The sequence below is a fragment of the Watersipora subatra genome, chromosome 9 (assembly GCF_963576615.1).
Source record: "Watersipora subatra chromosome 9, tzWatSuba1.1, whole genome shotgun sequence".
NCBI classification, from domain to species: Eukaryota; Metazoa; Bryozoa; class Gymnolaemata; order Cheilostomatida; family Watersiporidae; genus Watersipora; species Watersipora subatra.
In genome coordinates, this window is record NC_088716.1 from 11,278,224 (window position 1) to 11,298,009 (window position 19,786).

Below are 19,786 nucleotides of genomic sequence, written 5' to 3' on the forward strand. Positions count from 1 at the left end.
AAAAAGTTTGAGTTGAGTTGCTGCTGAGAAACAACTTGATATTTTACCTTTCAGTATCTAAAAATAACTCGCTGGTGAAACTGTCAAAACATTTGTACCTTATTTAGGACCTCACAGAGGTTATCTTCTTTTAGATAGGTGCTAGATTCAATGTCTTGTTGAGTCTTTTTAGAAAAGAGTGTTCTTTTTAATACTGGCTTATACAAGCTTATTAAACATACTTTCTTGTTGTGCGCTACTGACTTTATATTGAAACTGATGTGTGTCCATCTTTATCAATTTTCTGACTACCATAGTAACTCTACGAACATCTAAGTATTTATTGTCATATAGAGGCAGCTAGCAAATGTAAAGGATCTGTAAGGAAAGGAATGTAATTGTACAAACTTATATCACATACGAAGTTTGCTAAGGTGCAGTGGACCCTCGCCATTGGATTTTAAATTGTTCCATTAATAATTTAACAATTATGAATTGTTAAATGAGAAAACTGACCTGTATTGCTTTAAACGACGCATGAGCGGTGTTTTACTTGTGGCTATTTTAAATTGACTTCAAACTAACCAAAGGAAAGCTGTAGTGGTGTTAGTAGGAGGGACATTCTATATAATGAACTAATGGCAAATTTACATACATTTATATGAATCTAGATGAGATGAGTTTAAATAAAACGTTGCTGTTTAACCCTTTGAGTGTCATTTTTGCATTTCTATGAATCTGCAATGGCTCAAAATTGATGAAAATTAATGACACACAAATAAGCATAGTATATTTACAAAATGTCTACAAACCTTATATATTCACAATAGAAATATATTTAGGTTGCCTATGAAGCAGTTTTAGACAGTTAGGGCAGGTATTAAATCAATAGTGGTAACAAAGACAAATAACGGAAAAATAACACCCATTTAATCGCGATGTTGTAAAGGCTTTTTTAAATGTTCATCTTACTTTCAGAACTTTGTGACAGCCCCTTAACCTGAGTTCCAACACAGTATAAACCTTTATATCTATGAAATATCAGAAGGAAGGGCTAAACTTCTTGGTAATTGCTTTTTTCATCATTAGAAAAAACGATGTTTTGCGAAAGTCAATTATTCAAACACGTTCTTTTCTGTAAAGACTTATTTTCTTGTATAATGTTTTTCGTCTAACGTTGTTACGAAGTCTTTTAGTTTAAATCCGAAAGCTTTTGTTGTCGGAGCACAAAGAGATTATTTGTTTTAATCTTAGGAAGTTTCTGCTACTGATAATCATATTTTGAAGGATACAAATTTATTTGTTAGCCCATTGTACATCTTTCAGAGTTTCACTTCCGGTCCGTAATATATTTATATTGCATCATATAACTCTGAATTAATTTATTCTAGCTTGTCTAAACTGCTTTCACATTATCTTAACACTTCCAGCAGCAAACTAAAACAACTAGCATTTATGAAATATGAACAAGAGCCCAGACAGTTGTATTTTCATTTAATATGAAAATACAACTGTCTGGGCTGAATACAGAAAACTTGTTTTTTGTATTCGGCATCATCTAGTTTGCTATAAGATCACCGACAACAGCTACTATTGCTCATATTCTGTTTAAAGGGTTCTCATAATGTATTGTTAATTTGAGCTGGATAAATGAAGTGATAACAGAGCAAGAGCCAAAACAAAATGCTGTGTTTTCAAGTGAAAAATGTTGCATAATACCATAGCATTTGGTGCAACGAATAATGCGACAGTCAAAAGGTTAAGATGAAGGCTTACCTTCATTCTGACTTTCATTTCAGGTGTCAGTAACTTAATTAGCTAGCAGAATCTTTATTTTTGGTGCGTATTTAGGGAAATAGTCTTGGTTCATGTAAGGTTCAAAGTAAAGTGTCTCAAATAGTTAGAGTTTCATGTGTATGAATATATAAGTCCGAGTGCAATAACCGCTGTATCAAAATTGAGCAGCATTTAGCCTGATTCACATTAATCGTCGTTTTTGTGTGAAAAATGAAAAAGCTGGACTTCAAACATTTTCGTTTGTATCTTGTATGTCTTCTACGTATAAAGAGCCTTGCAGATGTCTAGGTTTAGACTATTGTATAAAGTGCAGAGGAACATGAGCTTCCCTAAGAGACTGTTGTATGAAATAAAGGTGATCATAGGCATCACTGGCCCGAACCTTGTTCTAGCCATGTTCTGAGCCAAATTGTTTTCGCGCATTTCATATTTTCCTTCTATAATTTAGTGACTAAACTTAACCGGGCTGAAGTGAAACTCTTTACTGATTTTTATCTTTTAAATGTTATGATAGCCCGTTTTAGCTTGATAGCCTATTTGCCTACATGTTATACTAGTGTATCTTGCTTATTTATGTGTTGTAATAGGCTATCTAAAAGCTTGACTATTTTACATTACAAAAACTCACTAAAATGAAGCAACCGTCATGATCAAACCGGCTCCAGCTGTTATATCTAAAGTGTATCCCACACAGTCTATAGGAAGTTCCTTAACCACCCAGTCTCAGTAATGGTGTAAGTCTCACATGCTATATAGTGCAGCTATTCCATAGTTATTTCAGAACGATAAAGCGAGTCTTTTAATAGTGGCTCAATGAAGAAAGCTATGAAAATTTTTAAAATAAAAAATATGAAGATGTGATCTACAGGACATATAGTACAAACATACCTAAATTTATCTACCTAACACATATAGTACAAACATACCTTTATCTACCTAATACATATAGTACAAACATACCTAAATTTATCTACCTAACACATATAGTACAAACATACCTTTATCTACCTAACACATATAGTACAAACATACCTAAATTTATCTACCTAACACATATAGTACAGACATACCTTTATCTACCTAACACATATTTTACAGACATACCTTTATCTACCTAACACATATAGTACAGACATACCTTTATCTACCTAACACATATAGTACAGACATACCTTTATCTACCTAACACATATAGTACAGACATACCTTTATCTACCTAACACATATAGTACAGACATACCTTTATCTACCTAACACATATAGTACAGACATACCTATCTTATATGCTTGTCATGTATATTCGATCATGCGTTGCCTAGTATGTTGCTGTTGGCTGCCAGGTGCTGCACCATGAGTGATGGCCTCAGATAAGCGACGGCCATCATATGAAGAAGACTCGTCTGATAGTGAAAGAGAAACTCAAGAGACTAGACGGAAGAGGGCCATTCTAAAGCGGCCCCAGAGCAGGTGAGAACGCTGTCTCATCTTTGATTCCTTTTTTTATACATGTACCAATAATTAGACGCAAGTTATGTACTGGACATCTGTATAATTCATACTCCAACCTTTGTTGCGCCCTCATAAATGTTGTTACCATACTGGTTGAATATACAGGATAGACAGAATATACATTTGTCAAACTTGTGTTTAAAAATGACAGCCATTGGTATTAGTTGAATATTTATATACATGTAGTTGAAGAAACCGAGTGTTTTAGATAAATAATTTTTCCAAGGAACATACCGGTATTTGTAGCCTAATGTAGCGAGTAATGGTGAGTGATGGTTTATGAAGTGAAAGCGACAAGTACCCTTACGAGCAGACCATTGTACGAAGTGAAAGTGACTAATAGTCTTGCTAGCAGACCATTTTATGAAGTGAAAGTGACTATTAGCCTCACTAGCAGACCATTGTATGAAGTGATAGTGACTATTAACCTCATGAGCAGACCATTGTACGAAGTGAAAGTGACTATTAGCCTTGCTAGCAGACCATTGTATGAAGTGAAAGTGACCATTAGCCTTGCTAGCAGACCATTGTAGGAAGTGAAAGTGACTATTAGCCTCACTAGCAGACCATTGTATGAAGTGAAAGTGACTATTAGCCTTGCTAGCAGACCATTGTATGAAGTGAATGTGACTACGAGCCTCACTAGCAGACCATTGTATGAAGTGAAAGTGACTATTAGCCTCACTAGCAGACCATTGTATGAAGTGAAACTGATCATGGACATAATTAGAGAACTAATGTTTGCAGAAGTATTTCAAATGAAAAGCTATTGGTTACTCACGGCTAGTTGAAATGGGTCATAGTTTAAATCTATCATTAAATAACTCTGTTAAACTCTGTAGGCTTGTTTGAGTGTTGGTTGTAAGCTTCTGTTTGAAGAGATCACAACTCCAACTTATCTACTGGTGTTAAAGGGAAAATATTACTGTTTTATACGTGAGAATTGCTGAATGGAGAGAAATCGGTTCAACAATTCGGTACTTTGTGTAGCTTAAAAAAACCCAACACAAAATAGAAGCCTATATATAGCATGTAACCATCATCGTTAGCATCTTCATTAAAAGAAATGTTCACAGAGTTTATTCTATAGATATATATAATTATATATATTTTTATTATAATATATTTTTTTCTATAATAAAAAGTAGTCAAGTTGTTGATCTGTGGTGTAGCATGACAATTTTAATAACTGTGTACACTGATAACTTCTTCTCACTTGGATTCATGTCAAAGCTAGTTATAGAGTTACCTTCTCCTTGAGAGTCTATTGAATGCTAATGGCTGTACATTTCAATTGCTGACTATGCATACTTTTATATATATGTACGCAGCCAAATATGGTTGTTTTCATATTTGTAGTCTAGCTACACGGGTGATTTTGCGAGTTCTATTTTTATAATATTTAAAATCAAGTTAGTGAAAACAACAAAAATTGAACTCATATTAAACTTTATCAAATTTCAAGTTATTGCCACATAAATATGATATTGCTCTAAATTTGTAGACTAGACAGCAATATGCAATGAACTTAATTCTTTAGTGAGACTTCAGACAATTAGGCAAAATGGCAATGGACCCATATTTACATTAGGGATTAGATTTTTTTCATGACGTTTGTTAGGCAAAAACAAAGCTATTTAAAATTAATTTTCATTATTTAAACAGAGTTCTGAAAAATCCTCGGACATCAAACATTTCATTTAGTTGAATAAGATAGCGGGCTACTGAGCCATAAAAACCAGACTTAGTGCTTGTCATTAATTTACACTAATGCTTGCACACAAGAATTCTGAATGGTTATAAATTGTTGCGCGAGGAAATTAATTTTGATTAAAGTAAGGTTGATTGACTTGGAAAAATTTTGCAAAATTCACAAAATGTCAACCTTCAACTCCATTTTGGCTTGACTCCAAATCCATGATGTTCAAGCAGTGAAACTCAATTCACTCACTCACAAGGGTTTATTGATATCAACCACAAATTTGATTTGTGGTTGATATCAAAACGTTTGCTTATTTCTTCCATTATATTTTCTCACAATCAGTTTTGTGCTTTTGTGTTTGCTGTTTGTGCCATAGAGGAACTAAATGTCGTTTGAGAACTTAACCATCTACAAGCCAGTGCTTGTAGATTTGGAGTTGTCTACTTAATCCTGTTAAGTTGCCCATCACTCCATAGAAATGCGAAGAAATATCGTGGCATTGGCTAGTTGTTTGGTTCATATTCAAATGCCCATTATTCGTTGTCAGTGCTTGTTAGATGTATTGTTCTGTTCTCAACCAGCCTGAATCTAGCGGAGCTGTAATTTGAGGTTGTCTTGAAGTGTTCTCTCTAGTTTCTGCTAATTACTCCATCTCTTCTTTTAATGTTTGTTGTTATAATATGGTGTTGATCATTCAATGCTTTCAGTCATTAGGTTTTTGAAGGTGAGTTTTTGTAGTTATTACGAGACTCCTGGGATTTTTATAGATGGAATAGTTAACTCTATTGTTACTATGTACAATTTCTACTGGGTTGATCAAAAAAGTGATTTGTTGGTTTTTAAATTGAGCATTTCATGATACCTCATCAAAATCTATGTGTTCACTATTTTTCATTAATATTTCAATAAATTAAAGCTTGCATTCTGACCTGCTGTGTACTCCTGTTTATCTTTACATCGCCATCTATTCACAGAGTCAGAAGGAATAAGCATGGATCCATATAAACATACCGAGTATGTACGTAGATTACTTGTGTCAGACCTGAAAATAAAGACGCAACTTGGCAATCAACCAAAAATAAGAAATTAGTTGAACCTGCGAATAGTTTGCTGGATTTCATGGGCGTTGAACATTCCTAACCATACAAATAAAAAGGCGAAACCTTTTTGCTTTTTAGCCTTTTTGTTAGTTTGATTATAGCTTTTGTGAGAGAGACAACTGCAGATACGCAAAACCACTATGATTAGGTGATATTATTTACTGAATATTTGGAGTTGTCTGCTCCTAATACTATGTGTTTTCTGAAATACTTCTGTCTTAAAGCAGATATTTTCATGCTATAGTGTTTATCTTAGCTCAAAATGATATTCTTGTCTATTGATTGTATTTAGAAACTAAAAAATGATATGATGTAGACAACACATCGAATGAGATTGATGTGTGGCATGTGTATGTTGTCTGGGAAAGTATAATTTTTTTTCTTAACTGTAATTGTATGTGGCATTCATTTTGAATTTATGTTGTACTTTCTACCGCAGCTGATCATATCAAATTGATACAGTCAAACCTCAACTTAAGATCGCTCCTGCATATGAGTTTTGCAACATCTGAAATAAAATTGGAGGGAATATTTGTCTCATCATTGAAGTAATTTCCAGCGATTGACCTCCAAAATTTCTCAAAACAATAGATTTGTGAGTAAAAATAAAAAACTTGACATGTTTTAAAAAATAAAATTTAAAAATAGGAAATTGTATTAACTTAGTTAAACTATATATAATGTAAATTAGAGTAAGTTAGTATTCACTCTACCTCCTGTACCTCTGCATTGCTACACTCTACCTCCTGAAACTCTGTATTGCTACACTCTAGCACCTGAACCTCTGCATTGCTGCACTCTAGCTCCTGAACCTCTGCATTGCTGCACTCTACCTCCTGAACCTCTGCATTGTTACACTCTACCCGCTGAACCTCTGTATTTTTACACCCTACCTCCTGAACCTCTGCATTGCTACACTCTACCTCCTGATCCTCTGCATCGTTACACTCTACCCCCTGAACTTCTGTATTGCTACACTCTACCCCCTGATCCTCTGCATTGCTACACTCTACCTCCTGAACCTCTGTATTGCTACACTCTAGCTTCTGAACCTCTGCATTGCTGCACTCTACCTCCTGAACCTCTGCATTGTTACACTCTACCCCCTGAACCTCTGTATTTTTACACCCTACCTCCTGAACCTCTGCATTGCTACACTCTACCTCCTGAACCTCTGCATTGCTACACTCTACCTCCTGATCCTTTGCATTGCTGTACTCTACCTCCTGAACCTCTGCATTGCTACACTTTACCTCCTGAACCTCTGCATTGCTGGACTCTAGCTCCTGAACCTCTGCATTGTTACACTCTACCCCCTGAATTTCTGTATTGCTACACTCTACCTCCTGAACCTCTGCATTACTACACTCTACCTCCTGAGCCTCTGCATTGCTACACTCTACCTCCTGATCCTCTGCATTGCTACACTCTACCTCCTGAACCTCTGCTTTGCTACACTCTACCCCTGAACTTCTGTATTGCTACACTCTAGCTCCTGAACCTCTGTATTGCTACACTCTACCTCCTGAACCTCTGTATTGCTACACTCTACCTCCTGATCCTCTGCATCGTTACACTCTACCCCCTGAACTTCTGTATTGCTACACTCTACCTCCTGAACCTCTGTATTGCTACACTCTAGCTTCTGAACCTCTGCATTGCTGCACTCTACCTCCTGAACCTCTGCATTGTTACACTCTACCCCCTGAACCTCTGTATTTTTACACCCTACCTCCTGAACCTCTGCATTGCTACACTCTACCTCCTGAACCTCTGCATTGCTACACTCTACCTCCTGATCCTTTGCATTGCTGTACTCTACCTCCTGAACCTCTGCATTGCTACACTTTACTTCCTGAACCTCTGCATTGCTGGACTCTACCTCCTGAACCTCTGCATTGTTACACTCTACCCCCTGAATTTCTGTATTGCTACACTCTACCTCCTGAACCTCTGCATTACTACACTCTACCTCCTGAGCCTCTGCATTGCTACACTCTACCTCCTGATCCTCTGTATTGCTACACTCTACCTCCTGAACCTCTGCATTGCTGGACTCTACCTCCTGAACCTCTGCATTGTTACACTCTACCCCCTGAATTTCTGTATTGCTACACTCTACCTCCTGAACCTCTGCATTGTTACACTCTACCCCCTGAATTTCTGTATTGCTACACTCTACCTCCTGAACCTCTGCATTGCTACACTCTACCCCCTGAACCTCTGCATTACTACACTCTACCTCCTGAGCCTCTGCATTGCTACACTCTACCTCCTGATCCTCTGCATTGCTGGACTCTACCTCCTGAACCTCTGCATCGTTACACTCTACCCCTGAACTTCTGTATTGCTACACTCTAGCTCCTGAACCTCTGTATTGCTACACTCTACCTCCTGATCCTCTGCATTGCTGGACTCTACCTCCTGAACCTCTGCATTGTTACACTCTACCCCCTGAATTTCTGTATTGCTACACTCTAGCTCCTGAACCTCTGTATTGCTACACTCTAGCTCCTGAACCTCTGTATTGCTACACTCTACCTCCTGAGCCTCTGCATTGCTACACTCTACCTCCTGAACCTCTGTATTGCTACATTCTACCCCCTGAACCTCTGCATTGCTGCACTCTACCTCCTGAACCTCTGCATTGCTACACTCTACCTCCTGATCCTCTGCATTGCTGGACTCTACCTCCTGAACCTCTGCATCGTTACACTCTACCCCTGAACTTCTGTATTGCTACACTCTAGCTCCTGAACCTCTGTATTGCTACACTCTACCACCTGAACCTCTGTATTGCTACACTCTACCTCCTGAGCCTCTGCATTGCTACACTCTACCCCCTGAACCTCTGCATTACTACACTCTACCCCCTGAGCCTCTGCATTGCTACACTCTACCTCCTGAACCTCTGCATTGCTGGACTCTACCTCCTGAACCTCTGCATCGTTACACTCTACCCCTGAACTTCTGTATTGCTACACTCTAGCTCCTGAACCTCTGTATTGCTACACTCTACCTCCTGAACTTCTGTATTGGTACACTCTACCTTCTGAACCTCTGCATTACTACACTCTACCTCCTGAGCCTCTGCATTGCTACACTTTACCCCCTGAACCTCTGTATTGCTACACTCTACCTCCTGAACCTCTGTATTGCCACACTCTACCTCCTGAGCCTCTGCATTGCTACACTCAACCTTCTGAACCTCTGCATTACTACACTCTACCTCCTGAGCCTCTGCATTGCTACACTCTACCCCCTGAGCCTCTGCATTGCTACACTCTACCTCCTGAACCTCTGCATTACTACACTCTACCTCCTGAGCCTCTGCATTGCTACACTCTACCCCCTGAACCTCTGTATTGCTACACTCTACCTCCTGAACCTCTGTATTGCTACACTCTACCCCCTGAACCTCTGTATTGCTACACTCTACCTCCTGAACCTCTGTATTGCTGCACTCTACCTCCTGAACCTCTGCATTGTTACACTCTACCTCCTGAACTTCTGTATTGCTACACTCTACCTCCTGAACTTCTGTATTGCTACACTCTACCTCCTGAACCTCTGTATTGCTACACTCTACCTCCTGAACCTCTGCATTGCTACACTCTACCTCCTGAACCTCTGCATTGCTACACTCTACCCCCTGAACCTCTGTATTGCTACACTCTACCTCCTGAACCTCTGTATTGCTACACTCTACCCCCTGAACCTCTGTATTGCTACACTCTACCTCCTGAACCTCTGTATTGCTACACTCTACCCCCTGAACCTCTGTATTGCTACACTCTACCTCCTGAACCTCTGTATTGCTGCACTCTACCTCCTGAACCTCTGCATTGTTACACTCTACCTCCTGAACCTCTGCATTGCTGGACTCTACCTCCTGAACTTCTGTATTGCTACATTCTACCTCCTGAACCTCTGTATTGCTACACTCTACCTCCTGAACCTCTGTATTGCTGCACTCTACCTCCTGAACCTCTGCATTGTTACACTCTACCTCCTGAACCTCTGCATTGCTGGACTCTACCTCCTGAACTTCTGTATTGCTACACTCTACCTCCTGAACCTCTGTATTGCTACACTCTACCTCCTGAACCTCTGTATTGCTGCACTCTACCTCCTGAACCTCTGCATTGCTACACTCTACCTCCTGAACCTCTGCATTGCTGGACTCTACCTCCTGAACTTCTGTATTGCTACACTCTACCTCCTGAACCTCTGTATTGCTACACTCTACCTCCTGAACCTCTGTATTGCTACACTCTACCCCCTGAACCTCTGCATTGCTACACTTTACTTCCTGAGCCTCTGCATTGCTGGACTCTACCTCCTGAGCCTCTGCATTGCTACACTCTACCTCCTGAACCTCTGTATTGCTACACTCTAGCTCCTGAACCTCTGCATTGCTACACTTTACTTCCTGAGCCTCTGCATTGCTACACTCTACCTCCTGAACCTCTGTATTGCTGCACTCTACCCCCTGAACTTCTGTATTGCTACACTCTACCCCCTGTCCCTCTGTATTGCTACACTCTACCTCCTGATCCTTTGCATTGCTGTACTCTACCTCCTGAACCTCTGCATTGCTACACTTTACCTCCTGAACCTCTGCATCGCTGAGCCTATTTTTGTCACGCGTCCCACGGACAAGTATTAATACTAGTATTGGTAATACATATTAATTAGTTCACGTATAATTTATATCATGCATTAATTTTACTGTTACATGATATAAAAACATGTAAAAACATGTTTATACATATTTTTTATAAAACATGTATAAAAACATGTTTTATAAAAACATTTTTATACATATTTTGTTTATACATGTATAAAACATTTTGTAAATTGCATCTATTGTTGTTTTTTGAGCTCCGCAGCGAATTAGGAGAAAGACAACGTGTTCTAATAAGATTATTTGAACCCTGAAATTTGCTTTGCGTGTCAAAACCGTCCTACATTAAATTATGACCAGTTTGACGTACAAAGCATTTTTCAGGGTGGTTAATTTTTTAAGTAGAGCTTTGGACTGTGTTTTCCAATTTAATTTAACACAATTTGAATTTTTGTTGAAAATGCAATATATAAATTATTTCATTTAAAATATATGATTTGAAATAATAAATTTTAGCTGTTATAAATGTAATTGTAACGCTGTAATTGTAGCAGTCATTTAGCTGTTAAGCTGAACTGTGTCCTTCGTACAACAACTATCTCAAAGTTTTGGAGTTGCATATGGTCTCAGGCTGCATAGAAGTGTGTCTCCAAGTATTTTTAATAGGAGGAAGAATTCTTGTGTAGGGTGTATGCAAAGGAGAAATTTTGCATAGACGGTTACGCCTGTATTCCTATGCGACTTTCTTATGATCTGATTAGGGATCTGATTTCTCTTTATGTGTTAATGACCTCTCTGTATGACCTCCATTAACCTTTCACTCCCACTACTCTGAGCATTGACCTCTTTGAACTCCATTTCAGCTTCAGTGCGTACATTAAGCCCGCATCGTTGAGATTTCTAATGAAGGTGTTCTGTTAGCCTGTCTATAAGGATGATAATTTACTTGGTATATTTCGATTGGAGCGAACATATAAGGGGATGAAATGAGAACTTGTTTCTCATCAACACATATACAAGTGTGATGCTGAAGTGTTAGGGCAAGGTAGCTGTCCTGGAATTACCTCATACTTAGTTGCCTGGTATCTACATGCCCCGTTCATTGATTACTATTTTTCTGTAACTATTTGTTCAATGGTCTGTACACGACGCCACTGCAGCTCACACCGCTCCCACCCGCAGCTACGGCTTTCAAGACCTTTCTTAGAACAAAGGCTAACTATTTACTGACACGCTTAGGTTTACTCTAGTATGGTTAATAATTAATCACACGGAGATGCGTAGCTGAAGGGCTAGGAGCTAGCGTTGTTCCTTGTGCTGTGCAGCATGTGACAGTGTAGTTTGTGCTTCTCCAGGATCCCTGCCGGCATTGGAGGTGGTAGCAAGACCAAACCAATCCTCGTTAACAGAACATCCTGCGAGAACTCTGAGGCTAGTGGGGGAGAGGAACTGCACGGTGTGCTCAAGAAAGTTCCGTCAGACTCGAGAATGTCTGCGGGTAAGATTCTAGCTGACCCATTTATCTCTTTCGCTGTCTTGTTGGTCTTTTTGGCTTCAAGTTTACCAGCTGCCTCGGAACTTCTAACACTTTTCGGTTATAAAAGTAGAAGGTGTTCATATTTGTCAAGTTTATCCTCCTGGGGTAGCAGTCCGCTGTTTCATGACTGAACAATCAACATTTATCTACAAATTAGATGTTAGTTATGCGGTTTTTAAGCCTTTTTAAGTTTTTTAAAATCTAAATTTGAAGTCTAAGTTTAAATTTGATTTAAAGCTATAGGAGTTAAAGTGTTATTTGGTGCTTTGATTTATATCCTGAAACCATGGTATATTAGAGTAAATATTCATATTAGCATTTGTTGAATTTTGTGTGAACTGTTTTATATTGTAATAAGCGATGATAAATGCATCAAATAATTACATATAGGATTAACACAAAACTACGTTGAGATATAAATGTAAAAACCTAAATTACAGATAACAACTATATTAATAAAGTATAATTGGTAAAAAATGGATTTTACACGTATTTATATTTTACCTTGAAGATACATGAATGGGCGTGTAGATTTATCAATACGTGGGTTCAATAATAGAATGAGGAATGAAAGTATACTTTGTACATAACTCTAATTTATACTAGGTATTATTTAAATTAATTTCATTTAAAAATTGTTAATCCCTTTTGTTTTGGTTTTAGTATTTACGTACAAAACTGTAGTTTTGAGAACTTTTAGATGTCATACAATGGAAATTACTTCAAAATTTGCTTAAACTTTATGTTGAGTGACTAAAAATTTGTAACCATAAGTGATGATAAGCCAATATTGGACTGTACCTGGAAGTGCTATAACACATAATCCTTTTAATAAATTACTAATGGCCAAGTAGCGTACTGTAAACCTTTATTGCAATAGTCTTCAAAAGACTGATATTTTAAAAATAATCAAAGGGGGTGCAAGGGAGATGATCCCAAAATATTCCTCAGCTGTAACTCGGCCATTTAATAGCATGACTCAGAATTCAGCTATTAACTTTTACACAATGTTCTACATGTGAGGTTTGAACCCCGGTAATTCATAGGTCAGTGGCTGCTGACATAAACAATGCTTGCGAGTGGCAAGAATGGAGGTGCTAGGATTATTTCACATGAGCGTAGTCCAGAAGATCGTGTTAAAACGTGTTGGTAGTTTGGGCCAGCAATCGTGTCATACCTCCAGACCCGAAAAGATTGTTTAGCAGAGGAGGGAATTGGAGTCTTTGTGCTATGACCATAAGTTGGCCGCCCCCACAATAAACTGTCCATTTCCTAGGGCTACTTACCTCACGCCTCTCTCCAGGCAGGATGCTTCTGTTTACTGTATAACAGAGTGTCAATAGGCCTTTTATTCCTTTTTAAGGCCTCTGGCTTTCTCTTTTCATTGAGTAGGCTGTTCATTAGGCGTGTGACACCGTCAGTTTAGCGTAGTTAATAGAGTCTGGAATCAACATAACCTGCTATGTCTGGTTAGTGTTGTTTGGGGCAGCCGTGTGTGTTTATGGGGTCAGCGGTAACCTCCTCTGGCTCCTGTAATATTAGTATTGATCTGCCCTACTAATCACACGCCTCGTGTAACAATTTACATAATCACATTCATCTCATTCATCTTCCTCCACGATTGCCAAGCTAAGTCATTCGCATGGTCATACTGCTGCGGAGTTGTCTGCTCTATTCACTTGTGCCAACTGGTCTCTTTCACTGTATGTCAACTCTATTGATGTGTGAAGGGCTTGGAGAAGCTGCAGATTTAAAATGGGTTGATTTTATTGTATCTTTTCAATTTTATTAATTACAGGTTTCAAGATCTTTTATGGATTGCGTCCTCATTTTTTGAGCAAAAAAATATGCAGGTTTTCGACTTACATGATACGAGCAAATTTCATGCAACCAACAACTATCTTTAAAATACTATCAATAGCTCCTTTAACAATGTTTCACATAATATCCATCCTCTTAACAGAGAAAGGTATTTTAAATGTTATATATCAAACCATTTATTTGATTTTATTGGATGATTGTTGCCCTTTTTTGTTACATGATTCTTGTATGGCATATTTTGGAAAACATTTGTTTGAAATGAACTTATTGTCAATAAAGTGATAAAAGAAAAAAAAATTAATATAATAACACATGTTGTCTTGAATTTAGACTATTCTAAACAAACATATTGTTCTCAACACTGCCTCATTGGAGATGAGCTACCGGGATATCCAAAGTAAAAAGTCGAGCTAAATCACCTCTACAACTGTCAGGCTGATATAGTCAAAGATGCATTCATTATAATGAGTGTTTATAATTCATGTCTCCAGTCTGCCTTTTCATCCTTTGAAAATTTACATGATATTAAAATTGCTTTTGCATAAGAATATGTCCGTACCAGCTAGTTAGGTGCAAGGCTGTTTACTGTTTTGAAAAATTGAGAAATTTTTCCTGGTATAGAGTCAAATATTTTCTCAGGTTTTCAGTGTAATCTGAAAGATTCACGAGTAACGACTTGAATCTCTACATTTTGGCTGCGAAGTAAGGGATGAATCAGCACTATCTCAGCACTGTAAAAAGTATTGATACAGGATGTTTTGTTGTCAGTGTAATTCGTATTGTGTTATATTCTTGAAAGTGTAGGTGTAAAGGTGAAATAAGTCAATTTCCAATATTAATCATGATTTTTGCAGCATTGACTCATATTTGGAGTTCTAGTAGATTCTAGAACAATCCTTGATATATTAGAAACTAGCTGAGTTACCTGCAGTTTGCTGCAGTTAACACTTTTTTCAAAATAATATTTAGGCTTGTTTGACTCCTTCATACATTTATCGACAAAATATACATTTTAGGTTTATTCAGAACAAATTGCAATGTCAAGGCATGTGAATGTTGGTTTTCTCGTACGGAAATTCAAAAGTACTCTAATGTTTCGATTAAAATTCTATCACTTTTTTATCTTTCGAAGTAGAAGTTGAGACAACAATTGTTAAATATTTAATGTAATGAATAATAAAAATAAAAATATACATGTCCAAGAAAACACTCTGTTAATTTGTTAATGTTTGTGTAAATACAATAATAATATTCCTAACATGGTAGGAGTTATCTCCCTAGAATTCACAAATTGAGTTTTTGGTAAATAATTAATAGGACAAGTTTTTGAACCAAATGACAAACTACCCAAAACTTTGCTAAACCTATTTAGACAGCAAATAAATCCTTGAACACTACCAACCGGCTCAGTGAGCTGAAATGGTAACAAATACATGTAGCGTACATTATTAATCTGATCTGACTAAACTTAATCTTGTAGTTTCTAGTCGTATTGCGAAATGAACCTGTAAATCATTTGTGGAAACTATCGAACAGTATTACATTGTTATCGTACCACTAGGCATAACCTGGGTTCAATAACGGCGGGTGTTTCGAGCTGTTATATTAAAAGGCATGAGTAAGTGTCCTATATTTTATTATTGTAGCAAGTAAGAGAAATTTACACTTGACTATTAAAAAAATACATTGAACTTTTATTTCATGATAGTTGAGTAGGTAATCAGATGTTACAACATAAAAAGAACTAAACACAGTACCCTGTTTTACATATTTCACAGTCACTGCTACTACAGTCATTTATATTTATACTAGCTGTGCTACCCGGCGTTGCCCGGGTATTAAAAATCGGCTTATAAACAATGAGAGGTAATGATAGTTGTCTGCCACTTGCTATTAGCCTGGCACATAAATTAAATAGAATAAAAGGCAAACGAAAAAGTAAGTATACGGACAAAAGTCTTATTAAGCACCCACCTGCTCTCTCGTTCACGCTTCTCTAAAAGAAACTAATAAAACCTCCTTTTACTGTTTATTACTGGATCGATTGAGTTTTACATATATTTTAGGTTTTCACGGGGTTTTGTATAATTTTATTGTTTCAATGCTGTATGTAATTTCATGAAGTGGTCGTCTTTGTTTCTTTGCTCTGGAATGAATGAAACAAACTACAATGTATTCTTATAGGATTATTTGCTCCAACTTACAACTGCTTTGACATGTGAAGCAAATATCAGATAAAATTAATTTCTTGAGTTGAGAATGCAGAGTCACTTTTGGAAAATTCATACGTGTGTTTGTTTGTGTGTGTTTCTTATATTCCTTAACTTCCTTATAACTGAATGGGCTGCAATTTGCATGTGCGTTCTTTGTTACTCCCCCAAGTTTTAGGCATGAAAATTTTGGAGTAAGGGGCATTAGGAACAGACAAGATGTTTTGATGCTACGTAGTATTGCGCAATACCATTGGGCTGCTGAGAGTAAACAAAAAATATAATGATACAAATATTTGCTGAGCAGACATAAGAATAGGAATAAAAATTAGAAATTGAAGTTTTATTTTTCACCTGGGCAATGACAAGTATGTCTGCTTGTAAAACATAATATACATCTACAGTATATATATATTTCTCAAAGTATGTCCGTATGTGTATTCTAGGTTTGATTGTCCGGTTATAGCAATTATTAGAATAGTTGTAGTTGGAAAACAATGCAGACGCAAAGTCAAGGCTTACCGCCACTCAAAGCCTATCTTATTAAGCGGCTTACTAGAATTTTCCATTGGCAACGTACCTGGCTAACAGCTTGAAAGTTACAGTTGTTTGACAAAGTTTTAAAACCTACAGTTTTTTTTTCTCAATTTATTTCAACTACACAAAACATTTCTCTCATGATATGTAGTTTGAAAGTTAGAATAGTAAGTGTTGTTATATGTTAAATACAAATCAATTTTCTGTCCAGACTTTTTATTACTCGGGCAACGCCGGGTGGCACAGCTAGTCATATCATATTATTCAGTTGGTGTGTTCATCACATATATATTGGATAAGAAGAGGTCTATGAGGAATTATGTAGTCAGTGGTGAGATGATCCTGCTATTGTAGCTCGTTACTCTGTCTCTAGAGTGTGTTGGAGCCAATATTAAATATTAATATAAAACCATGTTTGTACTTGTTATTAAACACTACCATTACAGTCTGAGGATTGCATGCTAATCAATCCTGTTTAGAGTCTGGCTATACTGTTGCTAGGATTTCCTTGTTTTCACCTGCTACTCCATACTTGTAGGGGTGTCAAACATTCCAGTGATGGATAGCTCAACGAGACCGAGACGTGACTCGTATGGTAGCGGCATCCCTCGCAGCACATACACGGAGGTGACTGTACGTGCCTCCAGCTCACTGACAAGCACGAGCAGCAAGTCCTCTCTCACGGCGACGAGGGTCAACATCGTCGTCGACAACACAAGATTTTGTGTTGACTTGGATGTTCTAAGATCTAAACCAAACACGATGCTGGGCAGGTGTGCAATCGGATGGAGTTGCCTTTCCTTACCGCTTTGATGAGTTTTATTCCTCTAGCTGTTGCAACCCTAAAACAGATTCTTTTATGCTATATGAAGAATGTTGCATAGTGAGTTGTGAAATTTTTAGTGCGCAGTTGCTAAACCTGTTGATATCTTATTTTAGAATGTTTTCATCATCTCTTGACAACAATATGATTCGCAGCAACGACAGAGGAGAGTATGAGATACTGGAGGGTATTTCATCGTCTGTCTTTAGAACCATACTGGTAAGGGCAATATATTGTGTTCTTAGAGCGACTCCTTAGGCCCTCATTTAGTAGTCTAGGGTTCCTTTGGTTGTAAAAAGCTGAATCTGTTTGGCATATATGTGGTTATATCGGTAATGATATATTGGTAATGATATATTGGTAATGATATATTGGTAATGATATATTGGTAATGATATATTGGTAATGATATATTGGTAATGATATATTGGTAATGATATATTGGTAATGATATATTGGTAATGATATATTGGTAATGATATATTGGTAATGATATATTGGTAATGATATATTGGTAATGATATATTGGTAATGATATATTGGTAATGATATATTGGTAATGATATATTGGTAATGATATATTGGTAATGATATATTGTAATGATATATTGTAATGATATATTGTAATGATATATTGGTAGTGATATATTGGTAATGATATATTGGTAATAATATATTGTAATAATATATTATAATGATATATTGTAATGATATATTGGTAGTGATATATTAGTAATAATATATTTGTAATAATATATTTGTAATAATATATTTGTAATAATATATTTGTAATGCTATATTTGTAATGATATATTGGTAATGATATATTGTAATGATATATTGGTAATGATATATTGGTAATGATATATTGTAATGATATATTGTAATGATATATTGTAATGATATATTGCAATGATATATTAGTAATGATATATTTGTAATAATATACTTGCAATAATATATTGGTAATGATATATTGGTAATGATATATTGGTAATGACATATTGGTAATAATATATTTGTAACTATGCACGATGGTGAAAGAGTTTGTCTATTGTACAGCAGCAGCCCACCAGTTTATATACCCATTATGCCATTGTGATGACATTATAATGTGTGGCCACGAAGCTTTGACTATTTTAATACTATTTTTAAGGAAGTAGATTCAGGCATTCTGCAAAAAATAAAAAAACTAATAATAATGAGAAAATTGCCTCGCAATTTGAAATTTTTGTTAAGCACACTCAAATGACTGATTTCGAAAATTGAGACAAAAATTCCAAAAGTTCTTTCATGTGTTGATTGCTGCTTAAGTACTGAGAACATCATATTTATTAAATTTGGTTTGTTGAATTAAATTAAATTAGCCACGGCCAGTGGGATGCACAACAGGATAAACGCTCATTAATGCTTTTTAGCCTTTTTTTGCTAGTCATTGGTATTTATTTGCCTTTAAATTCAAAGTGCATTTTGAAGTAATGGATCCAAGTTGGGTTTAGTCTCTTGGTATTTTCAGAGAAAGGAGTTCGACTTTAATTGAATCAACAGCATGTTTTGTGGTAACATGCTGTAGAGATGAGTTGTATAGCTGGAGATGGAAGAATAGAAATTGAACTAATATCTTTCTTTGCTAAAATAATCTAAATATAGAACCAGATCTGATGCTACCAATCACTGCTTGAGTCACTTACATGACAACTTTTCAAAATTCAAATTGTCACTTTATAGGAATACTACAAGACGGGCAAACTGAAATGCCCGGATGAAGTTTCTATACAGGAGCTGAGGGAGGCATGTGATTATCTTCTCCTTCCTTTTAATGGCAAGAATGTGGACTGTCAGAATCTCAGTACGTGTCCAACTTTAACCTTTTGAGTGGTGACTTTATTTTTGGAGTTTCTCCCCTCTGCGGGCAAATTAGTTCCAAAAAAAATTATCGATGTTTTATGTTCACTATTTTGGTCATAACTCAAAATGGTTTGTAAGATGTTTATGAACACATAAAAAATGATCAGCAAACAATCCGCCACAAAATGCTGCTGATAATGCCTAGATTATATCAATATTAACCAGTTCTTTCGTTGTTTTGGTCATGGTTTTAGTAATGAGTGTGTCTGAGAAGACCGATCGTCAGAAAAATCAGA

At 36.7% G+C, this 19,786-nt stretch overlaps 2 protein-coding genes across 2 annotated transcripts in view; one reads left to right on the forward strand and one right to left on the reverse strand.

The window, feature by feature from the left end:
- The window catches only part of LOC137403577 (BTB/POZ domain-containing protein 10-like), a 28,486-nt gene that overhangs the window by 3,943 nt on the left and 4,757 nt on the right, over nucleotides 1–19,786 (forward strand). Inside the window, exons 2-6 of the mRNA XM_068089538.1 lie at nucleotides 3,117–3,243; nucleotides 12,070–12,212; nucleotides 17,358–17,592; nucleotides 17,759–17,861; nucleotides 19,371–19,491. Coding sequence (XP_067945639.1) covers nucleotides 3,134–3,243; nucleotides 12,070–12,212; nucleotides 17,358–17,592; nucleotides 17,759–17,861; nucleotides 19,371–19,491 — 712 coding nt within the window. The 5' untranslated portion in view covers nucleotides 3,117–3,133. The remainder of the gene's footprint in view (nucleotides 1–3,116; nucleotides 3,244–12,069; nucleotides 12,213–17,357; nucleotides 17,593–17,758; nucleotides 17,862–19,370; nucleotides 19,492–19,786) is intronic.
- LOC137404046 (uncharacterized abhydrolase domain-containing protein DDB_G0269086-like) lies at nucleotides 6,792–11,572 on the reverse strand. The gene is made up of 5 exons (XM_068090202.1): nucleotides 11,506–11,572; nucleotides 9,048–10,758; nucleotides 8,479–8,818; nucleotides 7,610–8,389; nucleotides 6,792–7,520 (listed from the first exon to the last, which is right to left on the reverse strand). The coding sequence occupies exons 1-5, from the start codon at nucleotides 11,570–11,572 to the stop codon at nucleotides 6,792–6,794; spliced, it is 3,627 nt and encodes a 1,208-aa protein (XP_067946303.1).